Genomic DNA, 15,362 nt, shown 5'->3' on the forward strand with positions numbered 1-15,362 from the left:
CGACGACCATAGCGGAAGAAAGACCGCGAGAGAAGCTCGACCGACTTGTCAACCCATTCACACAATCACCGTCCCGCCACCCGGACGGTGACACAATAAACTGTGCGGTCGCATCAAGATCTAAGTGTTGTCTCGATTGATTCTGCCGAATTTCCCCCCAAGAAAGTACACATTCTTTTAACACCATCAATGTCAGGGTTCTCCCAGCCCAAAACAGCGTCGCGGCCCGCGACGCTATTGTTCGACCCTTGACTCCACCGACCCATCCAAAGAAATTGTAAAGGACAGAAAATTGATATAAAACCATAGTCAAAAGACAGCAAAAGTCAGCGACGATTTCTGCTCTTACTTGACGAAAAATTTGAAATCAAACTGATTACACATTCCCTAGATACAGAAGTGGCAATTTGGTGAAATTTCTGTTTGACTCACATCTTGAAATAAAAAGTAAACGTGGAACGAAGACATGTATGCTGCCGATCAACGGCGTAGCATAGCTTATGGAACTGTCTGTCACTGCACCGGCATGCGTTGGCTGCACGTAAAAGCAACTCAACTTTCCAAGATCGAACGGTCAGTATCTTGTGAAAACAGCAACATAGCAATGAAAATTGTTATAGTCAGCGGTAAAAACTCTTAACAGATGGAGCGTTATTTGCTTTAAACAAATGAAAACGCATGTGAAGATAAACTTACAGCAAAAAACAGGATGGTTGAACAGTCTCATATACGTTACGTTTACTTTTTTATACGTGGCACACAAGTTTTGTAGATAACATTGTAGATAAAAAGAACTGACTCATTTGAGTGTCTGGATAGAACACACAAGGGAATAGCTAAATTAGTTATTGAGTTGATAGTAGAGACTCTGGCTAAACAAACCATAATACAACGTATACGTACTGGTGCCAATCTGTCTAGACACACAAGGATAAACAGTGGAGTGGAGTGTTACATTATTAGTATTTCACTCAAATGAGTCGGTTCTTTTTATCTACAATGTATCTACAAACTTGTGTGGGACGTACAAAAAAGTAAACGTAATGTATATGAGACTGTCCAACCATCCTGTTTTTTGCTGTAAAATCCCAGATCGCGTGCGTGAATGAAAATATGCCGTAAACAATGGCGGATATGACATCAGAGTGGGACTCTTCTATTTTGGTACCGGGGGTGTGCATTGTCAGAGAACCCTGATAAACGTACTGAAAAACGTAGGATTTTCCTAGCGATGCTGTCACGGGAACTTCGATATCTCATTGTTTTACATCTTTTAATAGTTTCTTTGATCTGAGCAGTTTTACCAACTTTAACGGTATGTTTTACTCTCCTAACCTTTCTTTATTTGAGTAAACAAGGGTAGGAGCTTATGCAACTTAGTGAGGATGTACTGAATTTTGAAAAAATCAGTGGAGGGGCTCTGCTCCATGAGTACACTGTTTTGTCAATTTTTGGTGAACACAAACTATATGTAAATATTATGCAAATGATTATGTTAATATTATGCAAATGATTATGCAAATTAGCCACCCACTTAATTTTTTTATTTGTGGAGAACACTGCTGTAGTTGTTTACTTTTAGATTCCAATTTCTAGTCCGGACCAGAATTTGCATGTCAACAACTACAATGCATTCTACACATGTCCAGGCAGAGTTGAAAAGCTGAGTACTGTGTATGTTAATATGTTTCAACTGGGGGAGTTAAACAAGAAATTGCAGGTGACATGAAGAACAAAAATTGTGTACCCCCAAAGTATATTGATGGTTACAGCTCCTGTTTTTATAAGCTAACATCTGTTGTGTATGATAAACACTGAATCTGTTGTGTATGATAAACCCACTGACATCACAGTGATGAGACCCGCAAAGGTACAAAACAGCCGTGATTGACACTCTCTTGAGTCTTCCCAGGGATATCGTGTCTTTCTTACTCCTCAAGAATCTTACTCATGACATAGCTCTTGTACTGTACAGGTCAGTGACCATCTCTTCAGGGAATACCACTACTTTACCATCCTTTTCTGGAAAAGTACGGTACATTCCCAGTGAATCCAAGCTCCTGAAATTTATCCCTTTCCCACATCTCTTCTGCTGTTTCAACATCATACACATTTTGAGTATTGGAGTGTTGGTACTGCTAGCTGTCACTGCAGATGGCCCTTTTTCACTATTTTTGTTTTGAATGTCAACTATATAGTACCCTCTTGTACTCCCCAAAGTATACTGAGGTACACAGTGTGGAGCTTGTCAACAAAGCCTGTACATGTTAAGACTGAATTGTTGTTGTTGACGAGAGAATTCCAGTCCAGACCAGAATTCAAAAGTAAACAACAACAGTGCATTTTACATGCATTTAATGTTGACAAGCTAAATACTGGGTGTTTCAACATGATTTGGTGAGAAAAACAACAGAAATGGTGACTGGCATACAAAACAAAAAATAGTGAAAAAAAATGGAAAGTTACAGCGACTGTACTGACCCTTAAATTGACAGAGTCCATAAACAGACATGAGTTTTCAAATCAGATTTGTTGGGTTCAACCGGGCACAAAGGCAGGCATACAAAAATTTCAAAATCTTCTTTTTTTAGAATGCAATTTTCTCTCAAGTGATTTGAATGTGATCTACCACAGTGTTTCAGCCAGCGTGCGGCATTGCGACATTTGACGCAATTTTTTTTGTTTTGTCCCGATAAAATAGCCGTTGTGGGTCACCATGACGCAATCTGAGTAGGCCATATTTTAGTGGCTATTGAATTTTTAGACAGTGCCTCCTGGACAGAAAACTACAGCTAACAATAAAATGTTGTAAGATGTTGAAACAGTTTACCCTCCTTCCTACAAAGTTGCAATGTATTGAAACAGTTTACTCTCCTTTCTACAAAGTTACAAATTCCCTGTACGTAAAACAAACATTGTTGCTGTCGATACTACAATACATCACGTATGTACAACGTCCATGAATACACTGAGGCTTGGTTTTGCCTAGGTGAGTGCCGCGTACCGGTCGTCCTTGAGTTCAAGTTTTACCTACATTGCTTGCATCAAAATCTGGCCTTCAGCTACTCAGTTTGATAGTAAAAACCATAATTTCTAAGGAAACTTTCACAAACAGAGTCATTGTACAAGAGAAAAGGAGAAAAACTAAGGTTTTCTGAAAGGTCAAATCTGGGTCATTGCATGTGATGTCATGAATGAAGACCCCTTAAGTACACAATTATGGTTCAAAAGAAACCACCTAGGGAGAGCCAATAGGTACAATCTTATGTTAAAAAGAAATTTCTTTGTGCCTTCCAATTTAAATGGCATTTAACTTGACTGTCAGTTTTAAATTATACTTTATTAAGAGTCATGGCAAAGGGAAATTGTCAACAGTACTTGCAGTAAGCATATTCACAAATCTTCACATTTGAGAACTGCAATTTTGCATGGTAACTTAACATCAAAGCAACACTTCAAAAGTAGAGCTATTAAAATTGACCATTTGGCATATTTCAAACTGCTATTATAACTTGTACAAGAAATGGTGTGATTCTGAATGATTTTAATATTTCTGCAGATTCCACCAGTTTAATGATATAATAGTGGACATCACTAGACATTTCTTGATGATATCAAAATATAAATAAAATATTTCTGGGCTAAAATGTTATCATAATCTTTGAAACAATGATTACTCTAAAACATTGGGAAATAAATGAACCAGATCATTGTGTATTGTTTTACAGGATTTGGTTTTGGCCAAACCATTTTTGTCTCAAGAAAAATACTTATGTTTCAGATGCTATTGAGCCTGCTTGATCACAACTTTGACACAACGCCAGGGCCTTAAACACAATAATAATTGTATCTACATTGCCACTATGCTACCTAATGCTTTCTTCTGCATGGAAAATTTTTATCTGTGTGGCTCACAAAATTTTCATCATGACTTAAAAACTGCATAAATTTGCCACATTAGAAGCTTGTAGCTTAAATGTATATTTCTGTGAACACTGACAGAATGCTGCAAAAGTATTCTGTATCTGTGGTAATATACACTTCACATTGCAACCTGATATTTAGAATTGCCACCTAATTTTATTTCTGGTGGTAAAGTTTACCACCAGAAAGGGAAAAAATATTGCTATCACTTTAACGTCATAAAAACACAGATAATTTATGCAATAAAAACTGAACAAATATTTCTTTAATGTAAAATACAAAACATCTTGATTTGTAAAATTAAAGTTGCAATATGGATCAAAATTGTCGATTTTTTTTCGTAAAACTAAAGCAAATAGACCATACTACGTTGAAGTACTCTTCTTAGCTAAGCCTCTTACCAATCCCGACACACAAATACGTTCATTTGATACGTTGCGGCCGCCTAGAAAAGCTGTTTTGTAAACAAACTTTCAAAACAAAAACATTGGCGTTTTCTGCTGTGCACGTGACAAGTACGACCAAGAGTGATGACGTCGCACTGGAGTGCACGTTGGAGGGGCGATGTTGTTACGCTGACAGAACTTGACATACCGATAAATAATTCATTGTAAACTTTGCGTTTGCCTAACTTTGATAGCATCACAATCTTTCAGAAATATAATGATATCGATATGATAAAGTACAGCTCCACAAAAGATCGTGTGATTGATTTTTCTCACCCATATACATGTATGTCAGTGCCGCGCCGTGTGCACCTACTGTGTACGTTGGATTGATCGAGCGTCCAGACCACGTAGCCTACACCGATCTGGTTGTGTTCACCGCATGCCTGACAGCGTTTCCGCAATCCTCTCCCCGTTGCATGTTGTTATATTTTTCATGTTAAAAGTAGAGGTATCTGCACGCTATATTTATTTGAAAGCTTTGCCCACTTCAGTATCATCCACCACTGCAGAAGTTCGGCAACTGTCTTGCCCCGTCTGGTCTTGCATGGCCATGTCAGTGCGTCGATCGACGCGTCGTATATGAGACCAAGCCATGACATGTAATGATGGAGACTGCCGTTTTCTTTGTTTCCGAAAAATGCATATTTGACCTGAAGGATATAGATTATCAATGAATGCTAACAGATCTAAATTATTTCCGTGAGGGGGGACTATGGCCCGGTTCACATTACAAATCGTGGGGTCCGCACGGCCCCCGGGCACCGCCACGGTGTTGGTAGGTCGGTGTTGCCCGAGGAAACACCGCTGGCTAGCGAAGTTGATCATCACACAGTGGCGACGTTGGTGTTTTCGAGAGAAACTGCCTCCTCGTCGTGGTGCAGTAGTCGCGTGTCACTCATTTTCTGGTTCCATCTTTCGATCTGACCAAACAATGTTTATTTTGCCGACATTTTGGGCCAATTTCTTCCATTTTTGCAAGGCCGAATCAGTCAGCAGAGACCCAGGGCGCGGGCAGAGACCTGACCCCTAGCTAGGCATGTTGACACGATGTTGCAATTTCATAAACCGTTACCATGCATCAAATACGCATGCGTACATATTCAAATATAAAAATGACGTTTCAAATTCTGTGCTTTACTCTCGCAAACAGTACGTACCAAAACAGCAATTTATTCGGTAATTAAATCAATTTACTCAAATTACAGTCATCCCCGTGTTCCTGTTAATGGTCGAATCTGCAAATGAAATTGTTGTGGATTTTTCTATAAAGTTAAATCTTCGAAATATGAAGGTCAATTCTGATCCATATTGCAACTTTAAGAACTCCTGAATACCAAGAAAGTTGTTGTCACACTTGAAATCATAAACTGCCTAAATTTGTTCAAAGTGGCTACAAGACTTTTGATTTGGCTAATGAGTTGGTTAATCATCTTGGTGACTTAGGGGGAGCCCTACAGTTTATGTGCATACCACGTGGTAGCAGTAAACTTAATGACACTGCAAGTTTCATGTTGGCACAATTTTGCACAACACCATTGGCCTACTACGGTATATATATGGATATCGGATTCGAACCCACAACTTATGGCATCAGTCGCCTAGCTGAGAGGCCACAGACAGAACCACTCGGCTAAATCTCCACTCCCAAAAAAGAGTGGTTCAATAGCCGGCTAAGTTGTTACATTTTTCTGACTGAGACCGCTCAACACGTTGTAGAGTTCGTGAAGCACTCACGCACGCATGCTCACTATCATACATCCCACATACACACTTTATCGAAGCGAAGAAACGAATTTCATCGCTTTAACTGGGCGAACGATAACCTCGGGGACAATTCTGTCCACCAGCAGTGTTACCAACCCAGGGTAGAAAATACGGATAGTTTTCAATCGGATTCGAACCCACAACTTACGGCATCAGTCGCCTAGCTGAGAGGCCACAGACAGAACCACTCGGCTAAATCTCCACTCCCAAAAAAGAGTGGTTCAATAGCCGGCTAAGTTGTTACATTTTTCTGACTGAGACCGCTCAACACGTTGTAGAGTTCGTGACTGTTAATGCACTCACCTGACTTGCCTATTGAACACGAAATATACATGTAGTAGGTCATAATGACACATAATGACACTGTACTGTGTTGTTTTATTGAAATACATTACATGTCCCCCAAAAATTTAATTTGTCCCCCATTCAGACCTACTATGGGTCACTGTTTCCCCATGCAAGCAAAAGCTGGCTGAAACACTGCTACCATTACCCTAATCATGTTAATTAACAGTTTGAGTGACCAAGTTAATTTTTGTCACCTTTCTACAATGTAAGACAGACATTTTTTTTCAGATTTAGACAATTTTTATTCAGATTTTTACCAAACTTTTGATTAAAAACTGCAACTAATATTGCAATAAAAAGTTATGTCCTCTAAGTACAAAATTAACCAAACAGTTACAGAAAAATTAAGTGGCCAAAATGTTGCACTACAATTTAGGTGGGAAAAACTACTGCATTCTGAAGGTTTATACAGCTCCTCTATCACAGTTCCCATAATTCTCCATTCAAGTCAAGGTACGTGTTCATACAGGGACTTCAGAAAAAATTATATCAGCCATGCAAAACATAGGCCTTGTGGTACATGTTGTACCTTCTGCAGTGCCACCACAGGGAAATAAGGCATTTATAGTCTAAGCCAAATGTATTGATAATTATGACTGAAATATGAATATTATTAATAAAGTCAATACGGTATTAATCAGATTTGAGGTTCTCCTTTCGCTCTGTAATACATGTCACTAAACAGATTCAACTCTGAAAGTTCAGTTATTTTCTGCTTAGCAATATTTAGAATATCACTGAATGCCTGTGGCTCACACTTGACAAAGCCATTTACAGTGTGTCCAAATAGTGTTTGTATGGGTAACTAGTCAACTTGACCCCACGTCAACCGGAACCCAGTCAACTGAACACAACATCCAAGTCAACCAGACCCAACATGTCAGCTGGACCCTACACCCAAGTCCACTGGACCCTAAAATATTTTATGCCAAAGCACCCTGGCTCTAATCATTTCACTCGAAAAGTTTACTTCAGAGGATATGATCTACTGGTACAACTTGCAGTGACATTCTGGGATGTGATGAACGCAAATCAAAACCAACCCCCTTGAACTCTTTATTACCATCACACAGACAAAACAGACTTAAATAAATGTAAACATGAAAATTCTGTGAAATTTGTGTCAGTCAGTACTAAACTTAGGATAGAATACGCTATATACCCAAACTAGAGTGACAGTACAATGTATGTTCCGAATCAGCAACCTAGCGGCGCAGTTACAGACAGTTGTGTTGTAGGTTTCTAGGGGATAATTATCTGTGTATGTGGGTCCGCACACATATTTTAAGAAGAAACAGGGAAGAAAAGGGAGTGGCCAGCTCCCTAAGCCAGCTGGACTCTCTACATGTCTGTGAAAACCTTTTGTATCTTATTCACCATATGTAAATCTGGTTTTACTAGCATACTCTTGGCTGTTCAATGTGAGGAGCGTGGGCCATCAAGAAATGATGCGTTGATTGGGCTATTTGAGATCAGTCGTGAACGGTCCTACTAATTACTGCCCCTAACTGCCCTTGGCTACCCGAGGACTTCCGGAGAACCACCTGAGGGTAGCCTGAGAAAAAAGTAGGCCATATAAACATTGATTTGGCGTGCATGTGATGTTTTCTCCAGAGGTTATTGAACCCAATAGACACTGGATTCTGATTTTGAGATCATACCATTCAGTGCAAGGGGTGGTAGGTTGTCAAGCTGCCAGTGCATACAAGGCAATGCTATGGTACCCCTTACATAGAATGGTATGATCGCATTATCAAGGAGCGATGTCCTTGCAGTCCAACTTTCCTGATTCCACAACTGCCAGAAAGAACATCACATGAACGCCAAATCAATGTTATTGTTGGTTGGCCAGGCATGATATAAGTTTAAAGCCCCAGTATTTGTAACTTTTAACAATTTTTTTCATATTTTTGATTAAAATTGCATCCTCAGTATGTGAAAGTAGACTATAATTAATACTGAATCGCATGGTTTGCATGCCCAGCCCGCCTCACGATTAACAGTAAAAGGATTGAAAAATGACTTCTTGTCCGGACCAGAAGTCAGCTTTGTTGACACACGAAACGAAACTTAATCACACCACCGCGCATGCTCAACCACATCTATGCAAGTTTTACTGTGGCGTCCGTAGAAACCATACGCTCTTCGAAAAGGTCTGGTCCATCGAAACTGGAGACTCAGCTAAAAACGCTCGAAATTTGGGTGAAATACCGGAAAGATATAAATATGTAAGTGTTTATAGATTGTTCCGACTATAATGAGCCGTGCAAACAAACGTCTTGAACAGCTATAAAACTAACGACGGAGGCAGTCGATTGTAAGCTTCATGCAAGCATGGATGTAAAAAATAGATGATGCAAGGCACTGCACGTTGTGACCGATGGTACGGAGAGTTTGCTGAATGAATTGAGAGAGAAAAACATATATGAATAAAAATTCAACACTTCACCATTGTAATCATTGAACTAGTCGTTTCTTCCATTATGGAGTATAATGAAAATTTCGTTGAAAATAAATGACGGGACTGATTCTGCTCCGTCTACTCAAACGAAGTTTTGTGTACGGCCAGGCTACGCTGCAGGCAACACACAGCCTATCAACTTCGCATCGTTGCCGTACGGTGTAATTGAGAAAGGAAAAATTATATCTTGAATGCAGTACAAAAGTCTTACTTAATAAATTAAAAGTATTTCAAAATAATATCGAACGTAACGGGTATCTAATCCTCACAAGGACTACAGTAGTACAACAAGTATCGGCTAGCTGCGATGCGATGGCAGTTCGAACACAAGAGAGATCCCGGCCTCACTTCAAAGTCGTCCCCTGCGCACCCACAGTTACGAGTGGAGTGATACGTACCGGCCGCCGCGTACTATATATGCATAGTACGCGGCAGCCGGTACGTATCACTCCACTCGTAACTGTGTGCGCACCCGGGAAATTAACCTCTTGGTTTGATTCTGTTGTTTATATTTTTGTATAAAATTCATGATACATATCTGACTTTCACAACCGTACAATTTGCTCAGGCTGTAGTCTACAGACGATCGGAGGGAGCTAAGGCAGGCCCCAAATTTGCATGGAAATGCCCGGGACAAGTGTAGACGCAGCTCGATGAGAAAGTCATTCACATAAACCTAAATGAAGTGATCAATACAAAACTTTTAAACATCAACGGTTCTGACCTACGGAATTTACACTGCGACGTTGTTTTTGTGTGTTTGGCCAGCTACTAAACCTGTAAGGCTGTACTACATGGAGGTAGGTAGTAGACTGTACAAGTGCAGCGGGGCCGGGCCGAGATTGGTGTGGGGCCTGCAGCAAGGTAAAATTGACAGCGTCCATTACAGAATGCCCGCGTGTTATCCTTTCTCGTTTGGGAGGAAATTTACCGCTGTATTCAGAATGCCTTTTTACCAGTATAAAAGCTCAGTAACTGATGCATCAAGAGCCAAGAGTCTGTAAATTTCTTAGCAGTAGCTCCATTGTTTTTTTCTAAATTTTCGCTGAGATACAGCAGTGCGTATACTGGTCCCGATCGTTCTGACTCAGGCGTTCACAGCTGTTTAGGGAGCCGTCATTATTTACGATCTGGGGGTCGGAGGAATTACAGTAGAAACTCCGAAATTTTGAGTCGCACCCCAGCCAACCATGATGACTTTGAGTAACCCCCTCTCTAACAGAAAGTTTGGCTTACCTGAGCCCATGTAATAATATGTAGATATAAAAGCTCACCTAATAAGCAGTCTCCGACCATATAGTATTGTTAAATTTGGATGGGTAGCATGTCATTATGGTATGGTTAAATGTCCAAATGGTTGTTGAACTCAAGTCAAATAAAATATACATTTCTATGATAATATAAAGGACGAATTCACAACAGTTCAGTTTTGTCCTAGATCATGTGCACTTATAGTGATATCTGTCGAGAACATTTCTCCATGACCCAGCCTCTCCTTCCTGGTAACGACTGCAGAAAACTACTGTGTGACATCATCATCACCACTGTTGATCCTCATCTTTAATGTCGCTGGTGTCATTGCGTACATGAACAACGATATCATTCTCATCGTCACTATCTTGTCTTTCATAATAAGTATTGCTAGTAGTAGCACCTACTTGTAGTTTTTTGCCTTGCTTCATCTAGTTGTTTATTTGTACTGTTAGAGTATTTATTTTCTTTTTATTTAATATGTATCAGAGTAAAATATATATAATCAACTAATCATTATGTCACTGGGGACAGAGTAAGACAAAGAAAAAACATTTGAGCACCCCCTTATAACTTTCAATTTTTGAATGACCCCCAGGTCGTAAATACTGATGGTTCCCTTACTTTCTGCCAAAGGCCATCGCGTTCACTGCATTCGACAGCCTACCATACATTGGCAAACTATGTTGCTTCGATTTCGCAATCACCTTGCCGCTAAAGCGACAATCAGCTGAAATTTATTTCTTCAAGTTACTCAATTTGATAGCTTTTTGCCTACAGAAGTGAGCAAAGTGTATATAGTGTCGTCTTGATTTTACATCGGTACCCGGAGTTCTAAGTGACCAAGTGCAGGGTGCGCATCGGTGCAATGCCGACTGCAGTTTGAATAATCCGTATATAACGCACACGGTACCAGAATAGAATGTTAGCCTCCTCTGCCAAATTTCTGTATCCTCTGAAACACAGTAGCAGTACGTATTTGAACGGAGAAGAACAAAATAAAACCATTCGCATTCAGCCGGCGACATGGGCGATTACCCGGGCAGTGTGGCGTGGCATGGCAAGGCCCCAGGAATGTTGAAGGCTCGATGATGTCATCAGTATCGGCGTTCTCGATCACGTGCACAGCCTACAATTGTCAACAAACCCGCGCGGCAATCCAACTAGATCGCGCAATATTTAGCGTTTGTATGTCACTACAGGAGCACAAATTTGGCTTATTTCTTTACTGAACAACATTTCACGATGGATGTGAGAGAATAATATGTAATTTCGAACATAAAAAAAGGTTAAAAGTTACAAATACTGGGGCTTTAACCTATTGGGTTAGTCTTAGCATGCTTGAAATTCGCCCTACTTTTTCCTCAGGCAATCCTAAGGCAGCTCCGGGCAGTAATTTAGTGAGACCCGTTGTAAAGTGCCTGGCACATAGTATCTAATTTGCATATCGGTTCAAGGGACTGAAATTAGTTATGGTGACACAATTGACAGAGTATCAAATGAACAAGTAAGATGTGCTAAATTTGAACACTTAAACAGATATGTATAAGAAGTCTGGCTGTGGGACCTGGGCACCTTCCCCTTACATACCATAGGCCTACATCTTTAATGGACATGCTGAAAAGCATTGTGTCAGGGGTGATCTATACATTCAGTGACATCCAGCTACTGCAGAGAAGAAAAGAAACAACCGTAAGAAAATACCAGACTGGTTGTATTAACAATATTCATAGTTATATGTTGTTTTTCCACTATAAATGCCTTATCGAGTTATTCGCCTGTGGTGCAATCTGTGGCCCCAGTATGTTCCCTTTGTTGTTCTGTGCAGGCGGAGCTAGGGGCGACCCCTACCTGGCCGAAAATCCCTACTCTTGAACAGTTTGTTGTAGCGCTCAGTGTCCAAAGGATGATGACACAGCCGAGCGAGGGACTGGCGCGGCCAAGGATCACCGCAGCAGTACAAAACCCCGGGTACAAAACAGTATGTACGTTCATTGCATACGGTGGCGAGTGACATCATTGATTTGACCTTAAATTTATTATGTATACGGCCTGGCCTAGAAACGGTACCAGTCGTTACATGCAATCCCACACTGTAAAAGCGCTTTAAAAAGAATGTTCTACTCACCTTCCACTTTCATTCCCATGTTCAAACATTTTTGGAACCTGCAGAATTGGCAGTTGTTTCGACTGAACTTGGTAACCTCGCAGACTTCCTTTTCCCGGCACGAATATTTCAGTTGTTTTTGCACTGTCCGTTTGAAGAAACCCTTGCACCCTTCGCATGAATAGACCGAGTAGTGGTACCCGGACGCCTTGTCAGAGCACACGAGACACAAGAGCTCGTTGGTTGTTGTCACTGCGCTCGACGTGCTGGGCTCCTCATCTCTCGATGCCGATGGCTCGCCGTCGGCAAGTGGTGTACATGTTTCGAGATCAACCTGGGCGCTGGGGCGGCCATGTTTTTTTTTCTATGGCAAAGAAGACCCCTCGAGTTTGTGAACACAGTACGCGGTTCGTGCTGCAGATAATGGTCAAACCATTACTTGAAGGGGATGGCTGCTTAGGAAAAGAGGGGGAGCGACAGACTATTGCGACTCACAAATATCAGAACATCACTTTGCAAAACAAGTATATCGTTCAGAATTGTTGCAAATATTTAAAGAAATTTGCTTAATTTGAGTTGAATCGAACTTGATATGCTGAACTATCATTAAAATTATATTAAGAACATCTTTTTAGCAACGAGAAAAGTGTGAATCCGGCAGACCATTAAGCGCCTGATATGCGTACAACGAAAATGCAAGTCACCATGGCAACTCACTGTGGCAATGCATTGACGTCATCATTTGAATTTATAAATAAATAAAGTAATGTTTGCAGCGTACATGAGCAACAGCAAACACGCTGCGTTTTATGCCGACAACAAATAAACCGTCCGCAATATCAGGTGCTTTACCCTTCATTGCAAATTGCATTTCGCGTGTAAAAAAACGTGCCAAAACGGATGTGGTATAAACAATTATCCTTAAAATCGTCATTGGCTTATATCTAGAAAGATTTGCCAGGAAAATACTGTCTCGGTATGATACCGTCAGCAACGCTGCAACGTCATCAGTATCTTCACATCTGATGAAAATTACAGATAGAGATTGCGACCTTCGTAAGTTTGGTAGGTGTTTTCACAACGCGACGACTATAACTGCATACCTATCTTGGTACACGGCGGAGGGTCAGTGTAACCCATTTCTGGGTCACGTGGTCGGACCCTTCCGCCATGTGCCTAACTATTAGCGACTGTGATTAGAACAATAAAGAATAAACAAACAGCAAGAAAGAAACATTTGCATTTCTACATCATTTTAATTAGAATGTTGCTAAAAATTTGTCACCCCAAGTCTTTATTTGCTATAAATCACACATTCTGAGCACTTTGCACAAGAACAGTGTGTAACATCTGTGTCTGGAGCCTCACTATAGATTTGACACCCCTCTCCCATTGTCCCACTATGCACTAAACTGCTCATTGAAACTGAAAAGGTGCGCGAGCACGTACATATCTTTATTTACGTGCACACACACACACACACACACACACACACATACATACACATAGACATACATACATACATATATACGAATATACATTATATATATAAACAAATATATATAACATATATATATATATATAATATATATATATATATATATATATATATATATATATATATATATATATATATATTGAATATTTTTCTTCGACGGTAAAACAAAATTAACACCAAAACTCCTTCAACTCCTTCAATAATTTTGATATTGTATCATTCAGTTCTGATTTGTCGGACCACACACAGCGGAATTAACAGCAAAATTGTAAGGCAAGAAAGCTGTATGTTGCAAGGTTTGGTATTGAGACGACATTTGGTTTCTGGAGAAATGGAAGATATAGCCTTGGTTGCTGTTTTTGGGCGGCATTTTTTCTGTCACTGTAACAGCATTTCTTCCTATAGTTCTATACCCAATTATTTTTTTTTATGCGGAAGCAATTCATTTTTCTTTCTCGGTGACCAATTTTTATATTCACCATCATGACATTCGTCATCACCTTTATCAAAAATGTTAACCATGTCCCGTGCTTCTTGTGATCAGGCCCACTGCACCTGGAATATCTTCCTCTAATTTTACCAACTATTTCCGATATGTGATTATTCAAGCAAGTCATCCCTGTTTTCATATCAAGTGCTTTCAGAGGATGAAGTTGTTGATGATTGTTCGACACAGTAGGATAATACACAGTGAATGAATAGGTCGCGACAGATTATTTAATGTAGAATACGCCTCGGGGACAGATATTCGGACTCCCTAAAACTTTTCTTTTCTGATCTACCACTTGCGGAGGTTCAATATAAAGCTCTTGGTATAAAAAAGAGACAAAAAACTTTCAACCGTCTTAGTCTTAATCGAATTTTTTTCAGTCTATCTTGGAGTTAGTATGGCGGCCATTTGAATTTCAAATACAGGTATATATAGTGTAATTTGTAATTCTAGTACCAAAATTTTCACGATGACGCTCGATTTTTATTCTTCATTTTGAAAGAGAATGGTTCAAATATTCCTTGAGGAAAGGTTGAGTAAAAGTTTCTCTTTCACTTTTGAAGCGCATTCTACCTTACGTTCAAAAGCTAATACACCTACGTAACAGATAAGACATCCCAGCAAAGTTGTGTGATAAGCCTTGAAGTAAAAGACATTAAAATCACGATGCAAGTGAATTTATTGTGAATTTTCGGGTCCCGTGTGATGCGCCTTGAACTCATTTCGCACTAACCATGGCAAAAAGTCAGAAACATAGAATAGTGAATAAAAGATATTGTAGAATTCGTGTCATTTTGAAGTTGCTACTGATAATGAACGAACATTTTGAATTATTCCGATTCAATCGATCATTATCTTGTGATTATCATTGAGAACTATTAATTAGCAGTTGTTTCACTTTCATCAATTTACTTTCATCGATAATTGTAGGACAGAACCCAGGGATACGGAAATCTCGTTATCACTGCTCAGAAACCCAGCGGCATGATTACGCCCTCTACCGCTCGACCGATCGCGACCGTGCGTTTTTTTCTTGCATGAGGGCGCCCCAGCAGCGTGAACTGCAGCCG

General features: G+C 40.0%; 1 protein-coding gene across 2 annotated transcripts in view; it reads right to left on the minus strand.

The window, feature by feature from the left end:
- The window catches only part of LOC139127005 (estrogen-related receptor gamma-like), a 303,315-nt gene extending 290,457 nt beyond the window's left edge, over nucleotides 1–12,858 (minus strand). The window contains exon 1 of one of the 2 annotated variants that reach the window (XR_011550887.1): nucleotides 12,326–12,856. Coding sequence is in view for 1 of the 2 variants with exons in the window: in XM_070692936.1 (XP_070549037.1) it covers nucleotides 12,326–12,344 (19 nt within the window). In the remaining variant the exon portion in view is untranslated. Of the gene's footprint in view, nucleotides 1–12,325 lie in introns of both variants that reach the window. The other variant, XM_070692936.1, reaches the window with a different exon arrangement.
- Between the last annotated feature and the right edge of the window lie 2,504 nt (nucleotides 12,859–15,362).

The sequence above is a fragment of the Ptychodera flava genome, unplaced genomic scaffold (genome assembly GCF_041260155.1).
Source record: "Ptychodera flava strain L36383 unplaced genomic scaffold, AS_Pfla_20210202 Scaffold_28__1_contigs__length_4768798_pilon, whole genome shotgun sequence".
Taxonomy (NCBI): domain Eukaryota; kingdom Metazoa; phylum Hemichordata; class Enteropneusta; family Ptychoderidae; genus Ptychodera; species Ptychodera flava.